We start from the raw sequence: 26759 nt of genomic DNA, 5'->3' as shown, positions 1-26759 counted from the left end.
ACTTGAGTTGATGGAAGTTTATAAGCCCTTTGCACATGTATGTATTCATTTTCATAAATTCATCCTGACCTTGCTTTCGGAGGACGACTGCACTCACAGACAAAACTGCCTCATTCACGCCTGAATGTATGCTCCTTCACATTTTAGTAGTGGCTGGTCCTTAGGGACCCACACACCCCCTTCCCACCCACAGGGCTAAGAATGCCCTCTCTTGGCACAAGGAGGGACAAGGCAACCCAACTCACTTGCCTACAACAATCACCCATAGGGCTGGAGATGCCCCAACTTGGCACAAGGAGGGATGAGGCAGTCCAACTTAGAGGTGCCACTCCAGACACACATGCCCTTCATTCCTCCCCAGTTTGTAAGGCATCCCTTTTTCCCCCCCTTGCCTACAACAACCTTTGGTTTGCACCACTGTGATTGTGACAACAGCTCCACACAGGCCCTACATCCTAGCCAGCCTTCCCATGAAGGGGTGTCAATCTTTGATTCCCAAATTTTAGCGGACCCAAAAACTGCCCACTGGGCAGAAGACAGTCACCCTAAGCCCATCTCTTCCACTCCTCTCTTGTAGCAGAAGGCCTGGGTCATAATTGTTTTCCTCTACATTTGGGAGAAAGGCATATTGACAAGGACGGATGCGTCTCACAGAGCACAACGAACTGTCCATTAGCCACAGGGGTGTACCTTACTGCCCACTCATACCAGCACGGCAGATGCCGCATTCAAGCACATCAGTTCGCCCCATCACCTTGCTTGAACAGAGATCCAGCATCCCTGTCTCAAACAATTGGCGTTTGAAAGTATTTTCTGCACTTGGTCTTCCCTGCCCGATCCTTTCAGCCTCAACACACAACCACTGCTGTGGTTACAGATGGCCATTCCTTCTCAAGCACTGTCTTTCCAGTGAGACACTTCCAAGGGTTTCTAGCCTAAGCAGGCTATCCCATCATGGAGCCCCAGCCTTCAGTCAAGGGCCTGTCAGAGGATGACTTTGTTGTCACTTTGGAAGCAAGCACCATGTCTTTCAGACACACGGTTGCACCACAAGACCCCGTCAACTCCTTCCGGCTTCCTTACATTTCAACATAACCTGCATGGTGGACACCTTCATCCCTCAAGCACACAGCAGCTGTTTCCTGATTTACCCATGCTGATTGGTGTCCTCCTAGGAACAATATATGATAATCAGTCGTGTACGACAGTCACCATCAGAACAGCAGAGGAGGCAACTGCTGTTCCGACTATTCGGGCTGGAATTCGATTATACAATTTATAGTAGAGAGTGTTTTGCCCAAGTTGCATCCCCACTCCCTTGATCAAGAGGGCCTTAGGAATCATCATTGGGACAGATCCCAAAGGCTACTTCGGCCCAAGGCTACAGCACTAAGTCCCAGTGCAATTTGACTTCCAGTCTGAGAGACATAGTCCTTCATGAAAGACTAAGCTGCAAATTTATTTCTCTTTGCAGTTCAGAAACCACTGATAATACAGCTCTCACTTTGCTGTTGGCCATACTGAAAACGCATGTCAGATCAGTGATTTGAGGTAAATGACCAGTACAACACATCTTGAGCCACTTACCTCCCTGCCCCCGCCCCGCTCCATCCCAGAATTAGTGTGCACCACACACAGCCAGAGGCCTGTCATGGATCCGGTCCCCTTTCTCACTAAAGAACCTTCAGCAAAAAATTTTCCCCATGGAAACCCTCTTCCATTAGGAATTCCACCACAGAATGAGACTCAGTGACCTGTGGGCACATGAAGTGCACTTCCACTGCCTGATCCATCCCAGCCATTGACTGCCGACAACTTTCAGCAGGTTGCTCCAACATGCCACACTCAGGTAGAGAAGCCACCAAGCCTTCCGTATGCCCCTTCGTGATGGTACCTACCTGGGCAGTTACACAGCCCTGTCCCAGAGACACCAGGGACCTCAAGTCTTTTGTTGCCAAATGCCTGCCATTCTATGCATAGGCAACATACCAGTGCTGTCATTTTTTGGCAACAACAAAAAAGTGGCGGGGGAAGCGCCCATCGCCTGTCAGCTCACATGGAGGAGCTCTACAGATCTGGCTGTCACGCCTAAAGCAAGCCCAACATGGTGGCCTACCTCTGTCTCGTGCCACAGTTTCCTTCAAACACATATATCACTTCCACTATCGGCCCACAACCGATGTGCATTCATCAGATCAAACCACGTGCACCTCCTTGCATTGACGCTCAACCGCGCTCAAATGAGACACCCCTATAAGGGTACGTGTTAACTTCCCTTCCTTTTATTCAAAGGGCTCTCAGTAAAGTGTGGATTCAACACACTGACCCGATTTTCTTTGCGCTACATTTGTCAGCACAGCTGTGGTCCACAGACCTCTCCCACAATACGGCTGTGGACCTCAGTCTTCTTTGCCCGCACCAGTATCCTTAGGTGACACAGTACACTCTACTTTCATCGAATTCTACTGAGAGACGTTGCACGCCTGCGGGATGATGGCTCAAGAGGCATCGCTTCTGTGGTTGCCAAATGTCTGCCATTAGCACAACAGGCCATCGCAGCACACAGACAGTAGAACAGGCGAGCCCTCCACCTTATCACGCTATTCTGCACTGGTTGGGTCACGGTTAAGTATGTGTAATTAAAAGGAAATTTACTATCTAAAATTACGTTTAAATAACATACTTACCGTGACCCAAATTTAAGACCCTCCCATCCTCCCCACTTCCTGTTCTCCCTGCTCGCTGCGCTGGTGATGGCATATTGCCGTCAAAAGAGGGCGCTAGCCAGCGGGACAAAGGGGAGGTTACCTACTTCCGGGAGGTTATCGTCCGTAGTTACTTTCGTTTTCTTCGCATAGGCGGATAGTAGTTGCATAGGACAGGAATGTCAGACCCCTGCCGGAGTCTGCACTAGTTGGGTCACGGTAAGTATGTTATTTAAACATAATTTTAGATAGAAAATTTCCTTTTTGACATACATATACAGAATATAATAAATAAACCCAACCAGATGATAGGAATAATTAAGAGAACATTTACCTATTTAGATAAAGATATATTTCTTAAACTGTATAAAGCATTAGTTAGATCACAAGTAGAATATGGTAATATTGTTTGGCACCCATACCTCAAGAGACAATCTGTAGCTATAGAAAGGGTACAAAGAAGAGCAACTAAAATATTAAAAGAATGCAAATCTATGAGCTATCAACAGAGACTTATGTAGTAATATACTTAAATCTGCATTCATTAAAGGGAAGAAGGCTAAGAGGGGATTTAACAGAAACATAAAAAATGTTAAATTGCTATAATGAAGTCAATGTAAATAATATTTTTAGAATGTCAGATTATGAGAGTACAAGAAATTCAGTGATGAAAATTTGTAAAGAGCACTGTAATACAACTAAGGAAAAATTCATTAAGTAATATAATTGCACAAATATGGAATGCACTACCAATCGAAACTAAACTTGCACAAAATACTGATGTGTTAAAAAATCTCCTTGACATGAACATCAATTTAAAAGAAAAATTTACTAACTTTGATGAGTGATTTACAGAACATGTAAAAGAAAACATATGTGTATCCCACAAATAAAAGGAGACCGATATTGAAGGGGACATAAAAAAGGCCGTGAGGCCTAGGCAGTCAAATGCTAGTCCCTTCACTACTACTACTACTTATGTGTATTGACAATAACATTATCATTAAAGTGCATTTAATATTCTTCCTTTGCGTTTATAAAAACGGAATTAAACAGGTCTGCGCATTATGCTGGCATGGTACTGCAGGAAATTTAAGAGATATTTCAATTTTGCAGTTGTGAAGATTTGGATTTCCACAAAGCAGAGGAAAGTGCTTTCCTAATTTTTTTTATTTTTAAAGATATCAGACAAATGCAAGTGACAGTTACACCTTAGATGGGATGTCTTTCAGCTGTGCTGCTTTGGTTTTGCTTTTACTTTTTCCTTTGTATAGACTGGACCATAATCATAGTAATACCCGGAACAGTCAGGATAAATAAGTTTTTCAGCTTTGGAGAATAAAGTTTGTGAATGACTATGTATTTTCTGTATTCAGTAAACATCAGCACATAGTTTACACACACACACACACACACACACACACACACACGCACACACATGAGTGCTGGGGGCATGAATAAGGGTCTGTTTTTCCTGACCCATTTTGAATGTGACCCACTAATTTAAAGGTTCAGAATGCATACAGTAGGCTTAGTGGGACAGTACGATTTGTATGTGTGTGTATGTAATAATAATAATACTAATGATAATAATAATGATAATCATCTTGGACATTTATATAGCACATTTTTCCAGAAATGTTACTCAAAGCACTTTACATTTAGTTCCCTCCCACCTCCCCTCTCTCCCTTCAGTATCCTCATTCCCTCCATACACACAGAGAAACACATGCCAGAATACACAAATGCACAATAAATCCATCGAACAACCACCCACCCACGATGCCCTCCAGAAGACATCCCTGCAACATGCAGATATGCACAAATGCAGACACTTACAAGCCCTGGCCCTGCCACACACAAATGGCAAACAGCTTTCACACAATAAAACATTATTTGGAACCAGATCATACCTACACCAGCACTGGGAAATTGCTTTTGTTGGACAAGATGTGCTTTCAAAGCAGGCTCAACTCACTTAGTACTGCCAGTTAGCTGCCCTGAATTTTCCCATAGATGACCCATTTGTATGGGTAAGAAATAGAATTGAAAAAAAAAAAAAAAAGTTAGAATTTATGACAGAAAACTTCAAAACTGATCAGTAATCTAACAAGTTAGTTGGGGACAAAATATAAAACTTCCTCCCTTCTTATGCTATCATTCAGTGAGATGATGAAAGTATCCATATTTTTGTTTGAAATTTGCACACACTGATGACTTGTAAATGAATCAGGAGAGCACAAAGAGTTTGAAACAGATTACATTCAGAACGTTATATGTTCACAATACGGCCTCTTTGTCTAATTCTGTTGTTTGCCTTGTAACTGAGATGAAACTGGGTCAGACACCATTGTCGACACGCACTGTTCACATGAACCAGTCGCCTCGAAAATAAGTCTCCTGCTCACGAGCACAGCAACACACGTACTGCATTTATTGGTTGAGTGGAGAGTGGAAAGGTCAGTTAAGATATTCGTAGCTCAAAAAGTCATTATGGAAACAGGTGCCATTCCAAAAATTCAAAACTATCTATGCCCTGATTGGGGCCCTTTGTCTGAAACGGCTGTTAACTGTAGGGTCCCAATCAGGACGCTTTGTCCAGAGTGATTTAAAAGAATTTAGCGAAACAGAATGTTGCAGTTTTTCTAGCAGTTTGTTCCACAATGCTGGGGCCTGAAAAGAGTAAGATCTCTGACCCTGCTGATTCTTCTTTACAACAGAGATTTTTAATGGTATCAGAAGCAGAACAAAGGTGATGATTTGGAATGTGCACTTCAAGGAGGTCAGAGAGGTGAATAGGGCCAGAGCTTGAGAGGGCAGACAACATCAGAGCAAAAGGCTTGTATTCAATTATTTTTTAAACAGGTAAACAGTGAAGAGAGTGAAAGAGAGGAGTAACATGTTCAAATTTAGAGGACCTGAAAATAAGCCAAGCAGCATTGTTCTTAACTCTTTGCAGTTAGTGAAGTGACAATAGAATGCTGACAAGAACAATCCTTGACAAAGCAAAAGCACAGTCTAATGTTTTGGCTGCTTCAATAGATGGGTAATTGCGAATGGAAGTAATTCATCACAACTTACCTTAAGTTGATCTGCAAATGTTAGAAATGTGTTGCTGAAAGGACAGGTTGTGGTTAAGACTGACACCAAGGCTCTGCACTGACTGGGAGACAGGAGGGAAAGTGTTGTTTACCATAAGAGAATGAGGAAGAGATGGATGGTTCAAAATTTTCTTGGGGAACGCAAGCAGTAATTTACCTGTAGTTTTTTGAAGCTCATCAATGACTTAAAGTCTGTTGGTGTTATACACTCTTGCATGTACATCATCAGTTCATCAGTTTCAGGAGCCAACTGATAAAGATGAGTGTTGTCAGTGAAGCTCTTATGTGAGAGACAGTGACAGGTTGGTTGTTTTTTTACAGACAGTTGGGTAGCACATAAAACAGATTTGGCCAATACCATTAGGACACCATATAATAGCAGAATTTCACTAGAATATTTTCCATTTACACGGACAGTCTGGGTTTGATTCAATAAGTAGGACTGAAACCAGGAAAGAGTATGATCATGGATACCAAAAGACTGCTTGAATCTTTCAAGGAGAAGTGAATGATCAATTGTATCAATGCTGCAGTGAGATCTAAAAGAGCAAGAATCAAAATTTTGTCTTGGTCAAAATGCTGTTTCATACTATGACCTTGTCAGTAATCAGACTGATGGTGGTCAAAAAGATCATTCTGCTTTAGGTGTTAAAGAAGTTTGGAAAGGAAGGACAAATTTTAGACAGGTCTGTAATTATTTATATTGTTCTGGTCTGAGGAAGGCTGCTTCATAAGTGGACATACAATAGCATGTTCAAAATTAGACGGATAGCAACCAGACAGACGTGAATGATTAACAACATGATGAGGTGTGTGTGTGCGTGTGCGTGTGCGTGCGCGCGCGCGACTCAAGAGAGTGAGTGGAGATGGTTAGAAAGAGAGAAGCTAAGTCACCTATTGCATGAATGTGAGTAGATAGTCGATTGCATGTTGTTTTTATGTATGTATTGTGTTTGTGTTTACTGTTCTAAAGCTCTTAGTGCTCCTTCAAGCTCACAGAGGTTGTGGTGCTTAAATCTCCTTCATTATCTATTTGAGTATGATGATGATGATGATGATTACATTGGGTAATGCTGCTGGTCAGGCATCTGCTTAGCAGATGTAGCGTTGCATGTATGGATTTGTCCAAACACAGTGATGCCTCCTTGAGTAACTGAACTGACTGAATTTTTGTTTTTATGTTGTTTTTTTAACTTCTTTTTATTCATATTTTACGTTACATTTTCATTCATACATGTATACATACATAAGAAAAAAAAGAGAGAAAAAAACTAAATATACACACATATTGATACACACATATATATACACACAGAATTAAGCAAACACACGCAAATTATACAGTAACACACACACACACACACACACACCAAAAAAAAAAGAAGGAAGCTGGTCATATGAAAACTGATATACATATAAACATTGGACACAATTCTGAAAGTGTGGTAGGTCACAGTTGCTTGTCATACAATAAGGCGCAGCTGTGCACTGAGATGCAATATATATCGTATAGTTATAGCAATATCATAATTGCAAACTGCATAGAAAACTTATTACTATATTAAGTTTGTATTCATAATCAGGGATTTATATGTATACCATCTGGCAACAGTCATTATAAACAAAATTTGTCCTACCAATGTACTCTTCAAATGTATATCTGTTTTTCAATCTGTTACTAAAACATTGTAGATCAGGTACGCTTTTGTCTTAACTTGCACTGGTACACATATTGTTTCGCAAATAACAAAATTAAAAAAATTAAAAAATTAGGATCAATAGCAATATTTTTGTTATGTCCAGTTATTCTCAGATTTTGAGTATTTGGGCATCTTTCATTCATTGCATCCACTAAAGCTTGCCAGAATCATTGGATGGTCATGCACTGCCAGAACATATGTCTGATGCTGTCTTTCATTGTGTTACAAAAACTACACAGGTCACTGTTAAGAACCCCCATCTCTTTTAATATAATGTTTGTTCCGAGGCATCTGTGTATGATTCTTAATTAGAACCATTTTATTTTTACATCAAGGATCTTACAAATGTACAGAAAACATGCCTACCAATCATTTACCAAGTTAAATGTTTCATCCCATTTTGAAAAACATTGTGGATATATATCGTCATTTATGAGTATGTCTTAATACTGTTTTTAACCTTTAGATATAGACATCAATTTCTTGAATGATATGGATGTATTCAGCCATTTATCACTATATATAGATATATTTGTTTCAAGAATGTTTCTTTTTAATGCTGATTTATAACTAGTAAATGTAATAAAATTCATATCAACATTAGGTTACATTTAAATTCCTCATAAGAAATAAAGTTACCATTTTCAAGCAAAACATGTGCAATACAATATATTCCTTTGTTGATCCATGTTTTACCCCTAATAAATGTTTTCCCTATCTGTATTCTTTTATTATAAAACACGGGTTCTGCAAGAAGTTCAACAGAGTTTTTACAATTCAGTTTATAGAAAAACTGCTTGGATGCATTAAATACCTCTGTCCAAAATACATTCAATTTAGAGAACAACAATGTTATTTCTGGCCCGTAAGTCAATATAAGTGCTGGAAAACTGGACAGCGCAACATTTTTCCATTTATGATGAGTTGTTCCAGTTTTCCGCATCCAAGTCAGTTTTAAAGAAGCTGCAAAGGTTTTTAATTCCAGCAGTCATTTATTATTGTTGTTGTTTTTGTTCTTAATTGATCTTGTTATCGTTATTGCTATTATTATTTATGTGCTCACCTTCCTTTCATCTCACCCTCATTTTGCTTTATTTTTTTTTGGCACACTTGGAAAGAGTTTTCCCCCCAATATTTGTACAGTAAAATCACATTAAAAAAAAAGAAGAAGAAAGAATAAATTTCATTTCACATTGTAAGGGTAGACACACATAACATGAAGAATTCAGTATGTAGTAGATCCACACAGTATGAAATGTTTATTGTGTACATATCTGATGATAGAAAAGCATGACACCAGGTTATGATGACACACTTTCCCAGAAAGAACAGCTCAGATTTCACATAGAGAAATCTATAGTGGGTGAAATATAATACAATACATTACAATAACACAGACACACACACACACACACACACACACACACACACACACGCGCGAACACACACACACACACACACACACACACATGCTTGCACTCGCACACAACCACAACATCACATATGTATACATGTATCTTATGCATATGAATGCACAGACATACATACATGTACATATACACCCATCCTCCCTGTCTGTCTCTTAGCACATATATATAAAGCAGCAGTGCTTGTTTCTACATGGATGAATATACAAACAAATGTTTGAACTTAGAATCAGTAGAGCTTTGAGTCTGACTGATGTATGCAGGTATTCATTGTTAAATTTGCAGATGGAGTCCTGGTTGCAGAAGTGATTAAACACGTGTTTCCCAAGCTGGTGCACATCCACAACTACCCCCCAACCAACAAAACCCTAGGGAAGATGGAGAACTGGGACACCCTCAACAGAAAAGTTTTGAGAAAACTGCAGTTCAAACTGTCCGAAGATGTCATACAGCAGATTGTTGCCTCGAAGCCTGGGGTCATTGAGCACGTCCTCTTCATGCTGAAGACTCGCCTTTCGTGCGTTCAGTGGGATATCAAAGTTCAGCAGAGAAAGGAGACACTGCAAAGCAAACACCCAGATGTTGATCAGTACTCCACCAGCAGAATCTGTTCACAGAGGAATGTCAACACAACATTGTTTGGGGGCGGCGGTGTCAAGTTTGCTTCAGGAATGACACAGATGCACAAGGGCGGTGCCAGACGTCCACAGGATGACTGGGTGCCGCTGATTCTGCTGGAGGAAAAGGAACAGGAAGTGTTGGCGAAGGACGAAACCATTAAGATTCTGCAGGCAAAGATCAAACGGCTTGAGCATCTCGTGCATCTTAAAGACATTCGCATTGAAGATCTGCAGGCTTGTGTGCAGAAATTACCACAAACTGGTAGAAGATGAGGTCCTGTACCATGCTGCACTATATTTATGTTTTGTGCTGTGCAGCATATGAATACTGTTCTGCACTTCTGTATTGTACTGTTAGTGCTGTTCTGCAATGTACTGTGCTGTTGTGTATTGTGCTGTTTTGTATTATACTGTACTGTTCTATATTGTACTGTATGATGTGTTTTCTATATTATACTGTACTGTTCTGTATTGTACTGTATAATGTGCTGTTCTGTCCTGTCCTATACTGTAATGTGTTGTTCTGTATTGTGGTTCTGTCCTGTACTACTGTGCTGTTATGTATTGAACAGTGCTGCTGTGTATTGTATTGTACTGTACTGTTCTTTACTGTAATGTATTATGCTGTTCTGTATTGTGCTGTTATGTATGTATCGTATAGTAAATTGTGCAGTGTATGAAATCTTGTGTTCTGCTGTACTGTGCTGTTCTGTATTTGTTGTGTTTGATACTTTCTGAACTATGCTGTACTGTTCTTTATTGTAATGTATTGTTCTTATTGTATTGTATTATTGAACTGAACTATATTGTATCCTGATGTACTGTATAGTGTACTATATTGTACTATTCTGTACTGTGGTGTACTGTTCTGTATTGTTCTATACTATGGCATGCTGCAAGGTACCATTATATAATGTAATGAAATGCACAGTAACCTGATGTACTGTTTAGTGCACTGTACTGTACTATTATCTACTGTAGCTTGCTGCATGATACTGTGATATACTGTATTCAGATGTACTGTATTGAATCATGATGTACTGAAATGAACACTATAGTTTAGCGTTCCTGTGTTTGGTGTTACACTGTGTACCACTGTGATGTGCTGTACCATAGCATAATGCAGTTTACTTCAGTGTATCATGCTTTACTTTTACTCCACAGAGCACTGTACTGAAGTGCTTTACACTGTACTGTAGTGTACTGTACCACTGAACTAATTAACTGTACTTCAATGCACTGCCCTATATTGGACTGTACTAATTAAAGGGGACATGAAGTGAAGTTGCATAATGCTCTAAAAACCTGGCAGATGGGTCGATGATTACAGAACCATGCACTGAACTCATCATGCATGCACATTAAAGCAATTACATTGATTTATACTATCAGTCTGGGCTTGGCTTTCTAGAAAGGAAACAGTTTCAGTCTCTCAAGGAGATGACATTGGGTTCAGACAAATCCATATATGCTACAACACATCTGCTAGAAAGATGCCTGACCTCAGCATAACCCAACATGCTTAATCAGGCATGAGTGCATGCATGTATGTGTACCTATCAGAGTGGATTTCTTCGCCAGAATTTTGATAAAGGACAACACTCTCATTGCCATGGGTTCTTTTTCAGTGCACTAAGTGCATGCTGCACACGGGACCTTGGTATATTGTCTCATCCGAATGACTAGACGCTCTGTTTGATTTTCCTGTCAAACTTGGGAGAAAGGGCAAAAGCGGGATTGAAACCCACACCTTTCCGGACTCTCTATATTCGCAGCTGAGCGTCTTAACCATTCTGCCACCTTCCTCTTCAAAGGAAACAGAAAGAGGTCAGTTCATCGATTACACATAGCAAACTTCCAGGATTGCTTGGTTAAGGACAGCTTTGGGAAGTGACGACATTCTGTGTTTTAAACTGCAGGCCCATCACATTCATCATTTTCAAAAGCAACAACAGTCAAATCATTATTTTATTTTATTTTATTTTATTTTTTTTCTCTCAAGGCCTGACTAAGCGCGTTGGGTTACACTGCTGGTCAGGCATCTGCTTGGCAGATGTGGTGTAACATATATGGATTGGACCGAACGCAGTGACGCCTCCTTGAGCTACTGATACTCATACTGTCTCTGCAACATATGCTATCTTCATGCACAACAGAGTTGGCAAACATGTAGTTTCCACATTGGCACTCACAGCTTTGATCTGTGTATGTTATTGATGTTTCAGTGGTTTGTTTTAACTGTTCTTCCATAAACTTGGGTTTAATACTAGTAAATTCATTTTGATCTGCTTTGCCAGCCAGCCAAAAGCAAAAGTTAGTCTTTGAACTTGTGATGTCAAAACCTTATACAGAATGGTGGCCTCCATGTCTACTTGAAGCATCATGTTGAAATAAAGTTTTTTCTCAAGATACGTTCTGATTTGTTTTAAAGGTCAAGCCATAACTATAAAAAAAACAAGAGAGGCAAGGCCTTCAAGACTCACTTGTGATAAATTAAGTCCCCTAGCATTAATTACAGAGTAATTTCCCTTTTTTACTATCTGCACCAAAACGTTTGCAAAATAAATAAAAATTCCATGCTTAGCAAAAGAAGTTCCTGTTTGAACAAAAAATGATAGTAATGACTGCTCTTGTTGTTGTGTCAGAATAAGAATTCCAAGTGCCAAGTTTAGAGAATACAAAAAATATAAATATAACAGTAAATGCAGTTTGCATATAATTTGGCTTCTTTTTTAATTTTTTTGTGCCCATCCCAGAGGTGCAATATTGTTTTAAACAAGATGACTAATTTGGTGTCAACTGACAAAGTATTTGCAGAGAAAATGTCAATGTTAAAGTTTACCACGGACACACACACACAGACACACACACACACACACAGAGACAACTGAACACCGGGTTAAAACATAGACTCACTTTGTTTACACAAGTGAGTCAAAAATCTATTTATGTATGTCATCAATTCAGATCACTTCTTATCCCCTTTAGGCATACTGTACTGCACTGGAATGTACTGTAATGCATTGCGATGTATTGGACTTTACTAATAAAGCATGCTGTACTGGACTAGAATGGACTGTGCTAATTAACTGCACTTCCCTATATTGGATGTACTAATTAAGCATGCTGCATTGGACTGGACTGGCATCTGCTGATTAACTGCACTGTTGGAGTGGGCTAATTAAGCATGCTGCATTGGACTAGACTGGCATCTGCTGATTAACTGCACTGTTGGAGTGGGCTAATGAAGCATGCTGCATTGGACTAGACTGGCATCTGCTGATTAACTGCACTGTTGGAGTGCGCTAATGAAGCATGCTGCATTGGACTAGATTGGACTAAGTAAGCATGCTGTATTGGACTGGATTGGATGTACTCATTAAACAATCTGTTTTGAATTCGACTAGATTTGAATGTACTAATTAAGCTTGATTTATTAGCTGGATTGGATGTACTAATTAAGCATGCTGTATTGGACTGGATTGGATGTACTAATTAAGCATGCTGTATTGGACTGGATTGGATGTACTAATTAAGCATGCTGTATTGGACTAGAAGATGTGCCAATAAAGCATGCTGTATTGGACTAGAAGATGTGCTAATTAAGCATGCTGTATTGGACTGGATTGGATAGAACTGGACTGTATTAATTAATTGCACTGTGCTGAATTTGACTGTACTGTTATTAAGTGTACTGCACAGCACTCTACTGTGCTGTGCTGTCTATTTTAGGAAGACAATAATTTGTAGACACAGACTTCATAAGTTTGTGAGATTTAATATATCTCAGAAAAGATCGACGAAGTAACGAAACGTTACTCAAGACAACAACAAGGGAAGGAACTCCTAACCCTAACAACAGACAAGGAAGATAACTATAAAAAGAAACTCGAATGACTAAGTTCCGAGAGTCGCTACACTATCTTACTGTGCTTTACTGTACAGTCCTTAATTGGGCAGTTCTCAGCACTATTGTGTGTTACAGTATTGTAGTGTGGTAGAAGGCAGTGTAAAGATGTGCTCTTCAATAGCATGGCATAGCACTCAACTGGATGAAAATACAGAGCTCACAAAAAAGTTTAGGACCACTTCATAAAAGCAGGTGTTTTCATAAAATGATCAAAACGATAGATGATTTAGAATATGCAGGCTGCATGTAGTCCACCACAAACAGCTTTTTTTCAGGCAGGAACACATGTGTTTAAAAAAAATCATTGTTTGAGTCAAACATTGGTAATTGTTATTATTATCAGTATTTTAATGATAGCTCGAGGACTTTCATTGTAAAAAAAAAAATTGAATGCATGTGGAAGAAAGCACCTCTGGTTGAGAATGGTGCTCATTACACTGGTGGCATACACCAACGTTTGAAGGAAATTCAACATCAGTTCACCATGCCCCCCAGAAGAAAACTGTGCTGTATGTTCATAAGTGGCCTAGAGCTTTTTTTCTTTTTCTTTTTTAACCCTATATTTAATTTATCACATCTGAACCATATTTCCACCATATCAGATGCTTAAAAATAATAAAGAAAAAAGAAAGAAAGAAATACCATCGCCACGATAACTAGATCCTTGCCATGATTTTATGTGTAATGTATTTTTTGTGTGCTCAAGTGTAAAACTTCTGAAATTTGATTTTACTTCTGTTACGAGTATAAGACCTCTGTTTTAAGGACTAGAGTAGAATGCATCTTGCGCATGCACAAATGTAAAACTTCTGAAAATTGATTTTACATCTGCTACAAGGAATAGGCCTCAAATCATCTTTGAAGTGCTGAATGGAGTGGGGTTAATACCATATATTTGTGTATATATATATATATATATATATATATCTACATATCAAGAGATCAAATTGACAATGTCCTGTCATAATTCTGATTTGATTGTATGTTCAATTAACTTATTTTTGTGTTTTATGTTACATGCAAAAATGATATGATACTGTACCAAAATCTTACTATAACTTTTATATCTGGAAAGATCTGTTAAATAAGATTGCTGAGATCATAATGTTGTAGGGCATTCTTATTATTTGTTGTTGCTGATCTTTTTTATTCACTTTCATCAACATTGTGTCTCTGTGTGTACATTCAGGTGTGCGTGTGTGTGTGTGTGAAAGCTGTTAAAAAACAACAAAAAACCAGTTAAATGAAATTATGAATGATTTGTGGTCATTATTGTTCATCTAATTATAATGTTGTTCAGTCATTGTCATTTATTTCAACCTCTCACATTATTGCCTTCTGTGTATCTTTCATTTCATTGTACTTTTATGCATTTTATATGTATTTGTTATTTTGCTCAAGTATTTTATTTACACAAACTAAGGTATGCTGTCAAGGCGTGACCAGTGTGTTGAGTTTATGCGCAGTTCAGGCATCTGCAATTTTTCTTATTTGTTTTTTTTGTTTTTGTGTTGTTGTGTGTTTTTTTTGGTAATGCACATGTGGTGTAACGTATATGGATCAGTCTGCATGCTCCCATTCTGTTTCAGAGTCTTTTCAGACACTTAAAACTGAGGAGTGAAAGTGAAATATTTATGTGAAAGAATGCAGAAGTGCAAAACAATATACAACTAGCTGGCAGATATGTTTAGCTTACAATTAAAGGTAGACAATGTTGAAATTCATGCAGCCATCAGATTGTGTGTAAATGGATATCAACTGTAGTGAAAATTTCAAGACATGCAGGATTTATTTAATCATCTTTGCTTCTGCTGGTGCAGGAGGTGTTGATAAATCTCTAACGTTTGATGTGTTCCTCAACAAGCCAGACTTTTTCATTCCGGATCCATGGGTGCTGGAACCTTGTGGATTGTGTAGGACTTTCAATCTGAAGGTTGTGGTTCAATCCCAGTATTGGCGCATGCTGGGGTTTAGGATGGTCTGAGATTTTTCTAATTCACCATGTCATTTTGTGTGCAGAACTGTTGGTGCCTTAATTCCCTTTGTGTTAATGCACATGCAGAAGATGAAATATGTATGTTGAAGACCCTGTGATCCCTGTCAGTGTTCAGTTGATTATGTAAACTAGAATATACCCAACATGTTCATCCCCAGAAATGGAGTATGACAGGGTGCGAATGGTCATACATGTAAAAACCCACACTTAAATCTGTACAAGAAATGTGGGAATTGCAGACAACAAGAGAAGAAAGATTCAGAAGATTCCAGTAGTGCCCCTACAACCCTGGAGGGTCATGGCGGCAGTAAGCAGTAAGTCGACAAGCCACTGTCATGAAGTGGATAGCGTTACAGATTAATGACAAGAAATGCATGTGTGTTTTTTGAGCCTGTGACTGGCTCCGACCCAGCCCAGAGCTGAGTGAGCTACAAACTCAAATGAGAAGAACAGGAGCCCAGAGCTGAGTGAGCTACAAACTCAAATGGGAAGAACAGGACCACAAAGTCAAGGGTCATCCATTTCACGGATGTGTCTTAGGGTGTGTTGCTCCAATTTCCTGACCATTACTGTTGGTGTGTATATTTTTCAGCCTGATACCAGGATATGAGAGAAATCTGTATCAAGAAGTCTCAACCTGTATGGACCCCCATAGCAGCATCTTCATCACACCCATTATCATTCATCTTCATCTAAATATGTTTTGATTTTATTTGAAGTCATATTGCCCCCTCCTTATAGGGCATTTGTTTGCTTTGAAGTTCAGACTGCAATGAAAATGTTAGGTACATTCCTTGAATTATGTTTAAGTTGTTTTACAAGTGGATTTAAAAAAAAAAAGTAAACAGATTAAGATTATGGTAATGTGTTGGGGGTTTTCTTTTTAGAAATGCTGGAAAATGACATTGAGCATAGATTATTTATTTTTGCTTTACTTGAACAACAGTAACTGTGCCATGGTTAGAGAGTTTGGTTTTAAAGATTCAAAGCTGAATGTTACTTTCTTTTGAAAGAAACGAGTGAACAGATTATTCATTTTTTAAGTTTTCTACATGGGTTGAATATGTTTGTCGAATGGGTTATGAGAAAGAAAAAGAGAGAGAAGTAAGGAAAAGTGAGATTTGAGAGTGAATAACAGCTCTTTTCCAGCAGACTAACAGGGGAAATTAAATCATTCTCTTACCAATACCATATTTCATTGTTGTTTTGATGATCATGGTACAGATACATATACGGCGCCTATTCTTGGTCAGAGACCAAGCTCTAAGCACTTTACAAACTGCCTACCTGGGTACAGCCGGCTGACAGCTGCCATTGGGCGCTAATCAGTTGTTTTCTGTGTCATTCAATCAGGTTTCAGTCACACACACTGGCACATGCACATACACTGATACAGACATGTATCATTTTATATGTATGACTGTTATGCTTATCTACCCCACCATGTAGGCAGTCATACGCCATTTGGGGGATGTGCATGCTTGATATGTTCTTGTTTCCATAACTCACTGAATGCTGACATGGATTACAGGATCTTTAACATGTATATTTGATCTTCTGCATGCGTATAAACATGAAGGGTCTTCAGGCACTTGCAGGTCTGCAAATATTTTGACCTGGGAGATTGGAAAAATCTCTACCTTTTAACCACCAGGCGCTTTTTCTGCGATTCAGACCTGGGACCCTCAGATTGAAAGTTAGCAGCTTTAACCACTCGGCCATTGCGCTGTTGCAACCATTTTGTCATTTATGCAAATGCTTTTCCATGCACACACACACACACACACACACACATGACAAATACATTATAATACTTATTACACAATATTGGTGGTAGATAATGTTAAACACATGTGTAACATTGTCTCATTGAAAATGAATATTTGTACTTTTGGCTGGCATAGGGCACTATAGGTTGATAATGTACCAGCTGACTGAACAATGACGGAGTTGAGGTTTTATATTTCATGTTGGTGCTTGTTTGTGGAAGAGAAAGATATATATATCAAGGTCATACTACTCATTGCCATTATCAATACTTTTGTTTCACATAGATTTTGCCATATTGCTTTTAAATTTTATTGCAGCAAGGATGTTCATTTTTTTTACCTATGAGTTTGTTTTACGATTGTGTGGTGCCTCTTCCAATACAAACTTCACAAATGTGCATGTATAATTTCAATTTGTTCAGTACAGTTGATTGTTAAAATATCAAAGTTTGTCTGCAGCTGGTAAAAAATAAAAATAAAAAAGAGAGAAGAAAATAATTTATGTTTCTGTTTGTTGTCTGCAGAATTTCTTTCAGTGTAAAATCAAAAGTGGGGTGTGAGGCTCTGAATCTTATGCACTACAAGATGATATTAACAAAATGAACATTCATATCTATATAGATAGTTATAGACTGTCAGGTGGACAGATTATGAGATATTATGTCTAATGAATACGAAAATATTGGTACTTTAAGATACATACATAAATCCATTAATAATGTGTCATTGCAGTAATCCTAAATTGTAGATTGAAATAGGAAAAGAGAAAGTGAAGACAGAAAACATAATTTGTAAGGAATGTAATATGGGAATTGTTAGGCATGGATTTCATTTTATTTCTGAAATAACGAAAAATAATACCCTGCCCAAGATGGTCTGGGTGGTCCATTTTGAACCAATGTTCTGAAGAGTGGGAGGTGATGATTCTTCTTACCCTCCCCTGGATGACAGGTCAAGTCCATGTTTACCTTCTGATCAGGCTGAACCCAATTCCTTCCTGACAGTACTGGGGCTGACCCTGCCCACATGGGTCACTCTGCCATCAGCCTTCTGAAACTGCCCTTCACATCACACTGTCACCATTAACCCTTCTTTGGCACCACAGCACCACTCCCAGGACTGCTTGCCATAAGTTCCCACAGATGGCACTAGAGTGGCTCATTAAACCTGCCCTCAATGACAGGGGTAATTTTTCTCTACCCCTGCCCAGTAGGGAGTCCTTGTCTGTCCTTGGGGTCTGTCCCCCTGGGGAAGTACCTCGTTAGACAGAGAAGACAAGACAAATGAAGAGGACTCTTCCATGGGCGCGGTTGGGTCCTTGTTCATCCCCGTTCACACAGCCACTATAGTGTGATGCCCACTTTGGTGGGACAGTGGGCTTGTCCCACAACGCCTGCCCTCCCCTACCTTGGCCATCCTTTCTTACATGACAGCTGGCTGAGGGGGACAAATAGGCTGGTCAGTGCCTGCTGTATGTTTCCTCGGTGTTATGCCTTGGCCGCTTTCCCTTACAGGGCCAGTCATGTGTGGTATGAGCGTGGACTCCTGCGAGGTTTGGAGTTATCTTCTCCTGAACCTCATTAACTCTTCAGCCATCTACGGCTGACTACTTTGGGTGACAGAGTGGCTGCGTGCCTGACAGTTAAGGCAGACACTACTACCAGCCAGCACATCAACTCTATACTTGCCAGAAGGGGTGCTGTCATCTATCTCTCTAACAACCCAGGAGAAGAAAATGTTGCCTCATGGTCAATTCCCAGCCAGCAGCACTCCCTCTTGGGTCTTTGTCCCCTGCACAGATAGGGGGCCTATTTACACCCCCGATGACACGGACACATTTCAGACCCTCTAGTCGCTCAGCCCCGGCAAGTAGGGCTTCTCTCCAATGCACAACAGTTGCGTGAAGTGGGACTCGATGACTGGGTTACGTTGGTGCTAGAATTGGGGTGCATGCTGTTTCGGGCAGAAGATTCCCCCCTCCTCTGTGACCCAATCTTCTTTCTTATGTACCCAAGTTCGAGGAGCATGACAGCATTTTGATGACGGAGATGTCTCACGGCTTCTTGAAGGCGTGACATCAATAATAATAATGATAATAATGGTATTTATATAGCACTGAATCTTGTGTAGAGACCTCAGACATCAGACCCCAAACTGGGGCCCCAGGGTTTTAGAGACACCTGCTTGTGATTCCAAAGGTCCTGAGAGGGTGGCAACCAATCCTAGATTTGTCCCCCTCAACAGGGCCACATTCTTATGGACTCTCAGGCACGCATTTGAGAGACAGTTCAGCAGTGCAATGTACTACTGCTTTAAACCTGCAGGTTGTGCGTGTCCAGATCCTCATTCATCCGGCATCCTACTGGTACTTGAGGTTCATGTGGAGAGACAGGGTAACCCAGTTCTCTGCCCTCCCCTTTGGTCATTCCATTGCACCCCATCCTCTACTGACAGTGGGGCTGGCATGGGTTTCCAGGTTCATTTCAGAGTTCACTTCCTCTAGGTAGGTACGTACTCACCTGACTCCACTTGGCACAGTCACAGGCCCTGTGTACAATTCACACATTCAGATTTCTGGAGCTGTGCACACATCAGGGAGTGTCACAACAAAAGGGACATTACGCTCTCGCCCTAAGCCAGTCCTCTGACTTCTTAGGGACAACATTGCCATACGGTCCATAACAGTCGGTCAGGGGTTTCAGTGTTCAGTTCACGGTGCACATAGACAAGGCTGGTCTCAGAGGGTGTAGTCCAGGGTCATGCACATCTGGGAGATTGGTTCCTGGAAATACATCAGCAATAACTTATCTACCCCCCCCACCCCACCCCCCTTCCCTTCTACTTCAAGTGGCACTCTTCATGATGCATCCTCGTGAGTAATGGGGAGCCCACTCTGGCTCACTCCTTGCAGCCGTGATTGGGTCATCATGGGAGCCAAGTGAAACTTCACTCTTCTGGAACTTGCAGCAGTTTGCTGGGCTTGCCTCCACTCCACATCAGAGGAAGCCATCCAGAATATTCATGCGTTCGTGGACAACACTACTGTCGTGTACATGGACACAAAAAGAGGGGGAGGGAGGGGGGCCTTGGATATCCTTATGTGGTGGTCCAAGGCTCTCCGTTGCTGGTGCTACTAGGCATTGAGCTTTCAGCAAGACACATAGGAGTAGTACCAACCTAGGTAGGCACTCGTAGCAGGTTCAAGAGCGTCCTCCACTTGGTGGACCCTACACAAGGACACCCTGTAAGGGGTGTGTCGTTATGGTCTCCACAGATGGGGGTTCCCTTTACCATTGGTCTGTTGAGGACCCCTGATTCCTTTCACACTGGTTTCAGACATGAAAGCTTGGGCAACGAATGTTCTTTCTCTGGACTGGAGCAAGCTGACTGCTTATGCCTTTCCTTACTTCCCGTTCCCACCCTAGTCGGAACGCCTACACATCAGAACCTTAGGCATTTTCAGTTCCGCTAATGCAGAATTCTGATAGCTCTGGAGGCTTGCGCTGTTGCCACTTCAGCCACCTTTCTGTACTCTGCGCATTTTTGCCAGGATTTGCAGGTGGCCTTCTGCCGTTCATACATATCCTTCATCGATTTCCTCTTCAAGAAAGTCTGTATACTCATGGCGTATGGTCCTTAGGGGTTTCCTTTGTCGCAGCTAACTCAGCTGTCATGGTTTCAAGGGCTCCCAATGTGAACCAGAAGGCGATGCCCTCCTCCGTTTGCTTTGAATTCTGCATCAGTTTGACATGGTACAGTATATGACACCAAAATGAGGAGTTCATACTAAACTCCCAGTTTGGTTAAATATACTTACCATGTCAAACCCAAATACCCACCCGTCCATCCCCACGGTTCTTGACGTGCGTTTTTCTTTACTGGCCATTTGAATGATTGTTTACCTTGTGCCGGAAACAGCATTTCATTGGCTAGCAGACGGTGAGATGTCGTATCACTGAGTTGTCGCGATAAATTTTGGCCGAGAAGAGCAAACAGATAGGCCAGGTTTGCATCAGTTTGACGTGGTAAGTACAATTTACCAAACTGGGAGTATAATACGAACTCCTCATATTGATCACATTCATCAATGTTTGTTTTAAGCAATTTATTTTTGTGTTGGGAAGAAAGCCAAATTCATAAAAACTGGGAAGGATGTGTAACTTGTCCTTACATCCAGAACATACATGTCAATATGCTGAATTTTGATTTTGTTTGTCAATGTGTTTGTATGTGTGTGTGTTTATGCTTGTTTCATTTGACATTGAAGGAATAGTGAGTGTGATTGAGGCCCTGTACAAGAACTCCAACAGTGCAGTGCTCCTCAACAACCAATTAGGGGAGTTTTTCAGAACGACCGTCAGTGTCAGACAAGGCTGTATCCTCTCTCCTGTGTTGTTTAATCTATTCTTGGAAAGGATAATGCAGGATGCACTGGAAAACCATGAGACTTCTATCTCCACTGGTGGCAGACGAATATGCTGATGATAAAGATCTGATGGGGGGAACAAACGAAGAACTGCAGGAACTTACCAACAGACTTGTTGACAGAGCGGGTGCTTACAGAATGGAGGTCAGCACAGAGAAATCCAAAACCATGGTAAACAGCGTGAACATGGACCATGCCACTATTTTCATGAACGGAGAACAACTGGAAGATGTTAGAAACTTCAAATATCTAGGAGCAACCCTGACAAAGGATGGAAGCTGCAAACAGAATAAGAATTTGTATTGGGACAGCCACTGCAGCCATGTCCAAACTGAACAGAGTGTGGAAAAGTAACATCCGATTCTCCACAAAATTCAAACTCTACAAAGCCCTGGTGGTCTCCATTGTACTGTATGGTTGCGAGGCATGGACTGACGGCCGAAACTGAAAGGAGGATCCAGGCTTTCGAGAACAAATGCCTGAGGAAGCTCCTTCAGATTTCCTGGATCGAACACAGGAACAATGAATGTGCACGGAACAGAATTAAGAACCTTGCTGGACCTCAGGAACCTCTCCTTTCAACTGTGAAGAGACACAAGCTGACATGGTTTGGGCACAACACTCCACACACCAGTCTGTCCAAAACAATCATGTAAGGCACCATCGAGGGTGGGAGAAGAAGAGGAAGACAGCGGAAGAACTGGCATGAGAACATCAAAGAATGGACTGGACTCCATACACGTGAGCTGCTGACAGAGACAGATGGAGAAGGGAGGCTGCGTCTGCGGTCCTTAGGTTTACCCCAACGACTACTCAGTAGTTATGGGCCTGAGGTGAGTGAGGTGAGGACTGAAGTTGTGATTCAGTCTGTATGCATTATTATTGAATTCCCAACACCGCACAAGGGGCAAATGGACCAAATTTCTTTGAATCTTTGACATTTGACATTTTCTTTGACATCTTCACCTGAGATGAGTCGACTTTTAAACCTGAATATACGTTAACTTCAGAGCTGTTACAATGTCAGTGTCAAAAGGAACATAAAAAAAACATGTGCTCCATGTTTTCTTGGAAAAGGGGAACAATGGGTTTTACTGCTACTTGTTTTATTTCAGTAATATTATCCCGTGGTATGTGATTTTATGTGAAGAAAAAAAACATTGTTGGAAGTGCTAAATGTTACACAACGAAGCAGTTTGTTTTGATGGGTTGGTTGTGAAACAGTAACGATTTTGCTGTGGTGAAATGGAATGTTGTTCATGTACTATACAGTGTGTTAGTCCATCCTATTGTGTAATTCAGCCTTGGTTAGAATTATTGTAGACTGTTGGCTCCTGTGCCAGTAAATAAAGGTTTTTCAACAACATTGCTGGTGTCGTTTTGCTTTATTAATGTTCTCCTATGTCTGTAACAATAATATTTTTGATGATAATAATAATAATAATAATGATAAAATTATGCTTTCAAACCTCTCAAAACCCCTCACAATATACGCATCAGACACAATGATATTAAAGCAAACAGAACACATACACACAGAGACACACATGCAGACACACATGCACAGGCTTGCACACATGCATAGACACACAAACACACATGAAAGAAATAGATATGGATTTACAGAATATTCATTTGGAATAGAGTGCTTTAACCTTCGCTGGCTATCGTGGGTCGTACACGACCCAAAAGGGTACAAAAACGCAAATATCTCAGCCAATTCTTAATATTTTTCTACAAAATTTCATAAATGCTTCCTACACCTAAATGGCCAACTTTTGCCAAAAAATGAAAAAAAAATTCATTAATTAGTTAGTAGTTAAAGGTGGCGTTATAACTACACACGGACGCTTGTGTGGGTCATGTATGACCCATGCTTTTTAAAGAGGAAAAAACGTGGTCACCCCTCGAAAGCTCGTGTGGGTCATGCACGACCCATACCTTTTTAATAGTGATTTCAGAAGGTTTAATTTGCAATTAGTGAAGGAAAATAAAGTTTTACTTTCAATAGCCTCACTATCCCACTACTCACCCACTACCTCCCTCTCCCCGCCCCGTCCCTCTCGCCTGTCTTCAGCTATAACCCCCTTACATCCCTTTCTCGAACAGCATGTACCTGTGTGACTGAATATCTTTGATTGTGCGTGTATAGGATGTTAGTCATCTCTCTCTCTCTCTGTCTTGCTGTCTGTCTGTCTGTCTCTTTCTCTCTGTGTCTCAGTCTCTCTCTCTCTGTGTCTCAGTCTCTCTCTGTATATATCTATCTATCTCTGTGTGCATAAGTAGGGTTTGTATGTATGTGCATGTGGTGTTGTGCGTTTGTGTGTGTCATCAGTTGTGAGTATGTGTGTGTGTGTGAATGCGTGAGCATGTGTTTCTTTTGCGGAGTGTATGTGTTTGTGTGAGTCTGTGTGTGCGTGTGCGAGCGCATGTGTGTGTAATCAGTTGTTAGGATATGTTTTCTATATTTTGTTATAAGATTTGGAGGAATATACAGGTTTTTGTCTCTTTACAAAGTATGGGTCGTGCACACAAGCTTTGGTGGAATATACAGGTTTTTGTCTCTTTAAAGGTATGGGTCGTGGACCAGCCACATGAGCTTCCGTGTGTAGTCATAAGCGACAGCGGTATGGGTCGTGGATGACCCATATATGAGCTTCCGTGTGTAGCTATCGTGGGTCGTACACGACCCAGAAGGGTAGAAAAACGCAAATATCTCAGCCAATTCTTAATATTTTTCTACGAAATTTCAGATTTGCTTCCTACACCTAAAAGGCCAACTTTTGCCCAACAAATTCATTAATTAGTTAATGAGTAATTAAAGGTGGCGTTTTAACTACACACGGACGCTTGTGTGGGTTGTGTATGACACATGCTTTTTAAAGAGGAAAAAACGTGGTCACCCCTCGAAAGCTCGTGTGGGTCATGCACGACCCATACCTTTTTAATAGTGATTTCAGAAGGTTTAATTTGCAATTAGTGAAGGAAAATAAAGAAGTTTTACTTTCAATAGCCTCACTACCCCACTACTCTCCCACTACCGCCCCCCTCCTTCCCGGGGCCGCCCCGTCCCTTTCGCCCCTTTCGCCTGTCTTCAGCTATAACCCCATTACATCCTTTTCTCTAACAGCATGTACCTGTGTGACTGAATATCTTTGATTGTGCGTGTATAGGATGTTATGAGTCATCTCTTTCTGTCTCTCTCTCTCTCGCTGTCTGTCTGTCTCTCTGTCTCAGTCTCTCTCTCTATATATATCTATCTCTGTGTGAATAAGTAGGGTTTGTATGTATGTGCATGTGGTGTTATGCGTTTGTGTGTGTGATCAGTTGTGTGTGCGTGTGTGTGTATGTGCGTGTGTGTGAATGCATGAGCATGTGTTTCTTCTGAGTGTATGTGTTTGTGTGAGTCTGTGTGTGCGTGTGCGAGTGCATGTGTGTGTAATCAGTTGTTACTGTTATACATTGTACGAAACTATGTCATACGAAACCATGTCAATGGTTGGGCGGCTTTGTGTGGGAAGATCTAGAGAATAAACAAGAAAGATCCACATGCTCTGGGTTGTGTCCATTCTATCATAAATACTGTATCATACGAGTATTTCATGGGGGCAGCGGTGGGATACTGGCAGTTCAACACTTCTAACCGCAAGTAAACATAAACGTTTGAAGAAAACGAAAAAGACGCTAAATCGCCATTGTTTAGATCAATGTACAATACAAGAACAGTTTGTATAGCTGCGATATCTCGACGCAACATAACGATGACGCAAAACGGCGCTGCTTTGACGTCTTTTATCGCCAAAGAGTAACCCACACGATACGAGACAGACTGGTGACACATCAAACAGACGTAAATATCTCTCTTGCAGTCATACACATTACACAATCATGGCTGCTGCACGCATACCTCAGATGAAGTGGGCGACTGACAATCACGAGGAAGCTTTACAATTGTTCAAAAGCAATATCTCCGTATACTGTGAAGACGAAGAGATCGAGAATGGTAACAAAAAAAGCGCTCAAGATCTTGCGCGGCATAGGTGACGAGGGCACCAGACGACTGCAAGTGTCCGGCCTGTTAGAAGAGGACAAACGCAAACCAGACAAGCTGTGGGAGTTCGAATCCCAACTCAAGCCCAAGATCAACTTCAGAGTCCACCGCTTACATCTGATGGAGTGTCGGCAACGCGAGGATGAAACTCTGGCCATGAAGTGCGAGTTTGACCAAACAGAGATGGAAGAGAGACTGATAGAACTGATTATAGCATCCACTCTACTTGAGGACTTCCAACGCGACCTGCTGGGAAAAGCAAAAGGGTACAAGCTGGCCGACGCTCTTGCTGAAGGCAGACGATACCAAGCCATAGTTGCCGGATGCAGCAAGCTTCAGCAACTCAACCCTAGCATAGGGGAACACAAGCTTGACCTACTTAGCAACAAGCAGGTACGGAAAACCAGGTCAAGTGGGAATTGTAATACTTCCCATGATCCACGGAAATGCCCAGTGTTCGACAGCACCTGTCACCATTGTGGAAAGAAAGGACATTGGCGACGAGCATGCAGACAGAGAAAGAGAGAAGACCTGGCCAGCATACCAAACAGTGACAGCAAAACGAAAACCAAAGGCAGAAAGAAAATTCACGACATGGCGTCGGAGACTGAAGACACAAGTGATGATGATGACATTCAACATGGCACAATCAACATTTCCAGCGTCCGTAGTGAAGCTTTCACAACGATGGATGTCGTAGCCCCAGGAAAGACAGGCAAGATACCAATTAACCTTCGCCGCACTGAGCTTCTGACTCGAAGATTCGTCCCAAGGTGGGCCTCTCAGACCCACATACCGCCAAAGAAGCAATGGGCGGTTTACCCCTTAATAATCCCAGTGTGGGCCTGTCAGACCCACAGGGTTGCAAAGCAGGCAAGCGAGCGATAGGGCCTAGGGCTGAATTTCAGCCGTCACCGGTGCATCTTGAAACAAGCATGGCATCACAAGCATCCATGGTGGAAGAAGCAGAGTGAGAACTTCACGCTGCTTTGGGTGTATTGGGGTAAGTAATTCGATCGCCCATGTTGCATCCTTGTTATTATTTATTTGTGTA

At 41.0% G+C, this 26759-nt stretch overlaps 1 protein-coding gene across 1 annotated transcript in view; it reads left to right on the top strand.

The window, feature by feature from the left end:
* LOC143275669 (sperm flagellar protein 1-like) overlaps positions 1 to 23014 on the top strand; it is a 29435-nt gene extending 6421 nt beyond the window's left edge. Inside the window, exon 2 of the mRNA XM_076579949.1 lies at positions 9219 to 23014. Coding sequence (XP_076436064.1) covers positions 9219 to 9826 — 608 coding nt within the window. The 3' untranslated portion in view covers positions 9827 to 23014. The remainder of the gene's footprint in view (positions 1 to 9218) is intronic.
* Positions 23015 to 26759: the final 3745 nt, after the last annotated feature.

This window comes from Babylonia areolata, chromosome 30 (genome assembly GCF_041734735.1).
Source record: "Babylonia areolata isolate BAREFJ2019XMU chromosome 30, ASM4173473v1, whole genome shotgun sequence".
Classification (NCBI taxonomy): domain Eukaryota; kingdom Metazoa; phylum Mollusca; class Gastropoda; order Neogastropoda; family Buccinidae; genus Babylonia; species Babylonia areolata.
This window is presented reverse-complemented; position numbering and strand designations above follow the sequence as displayed.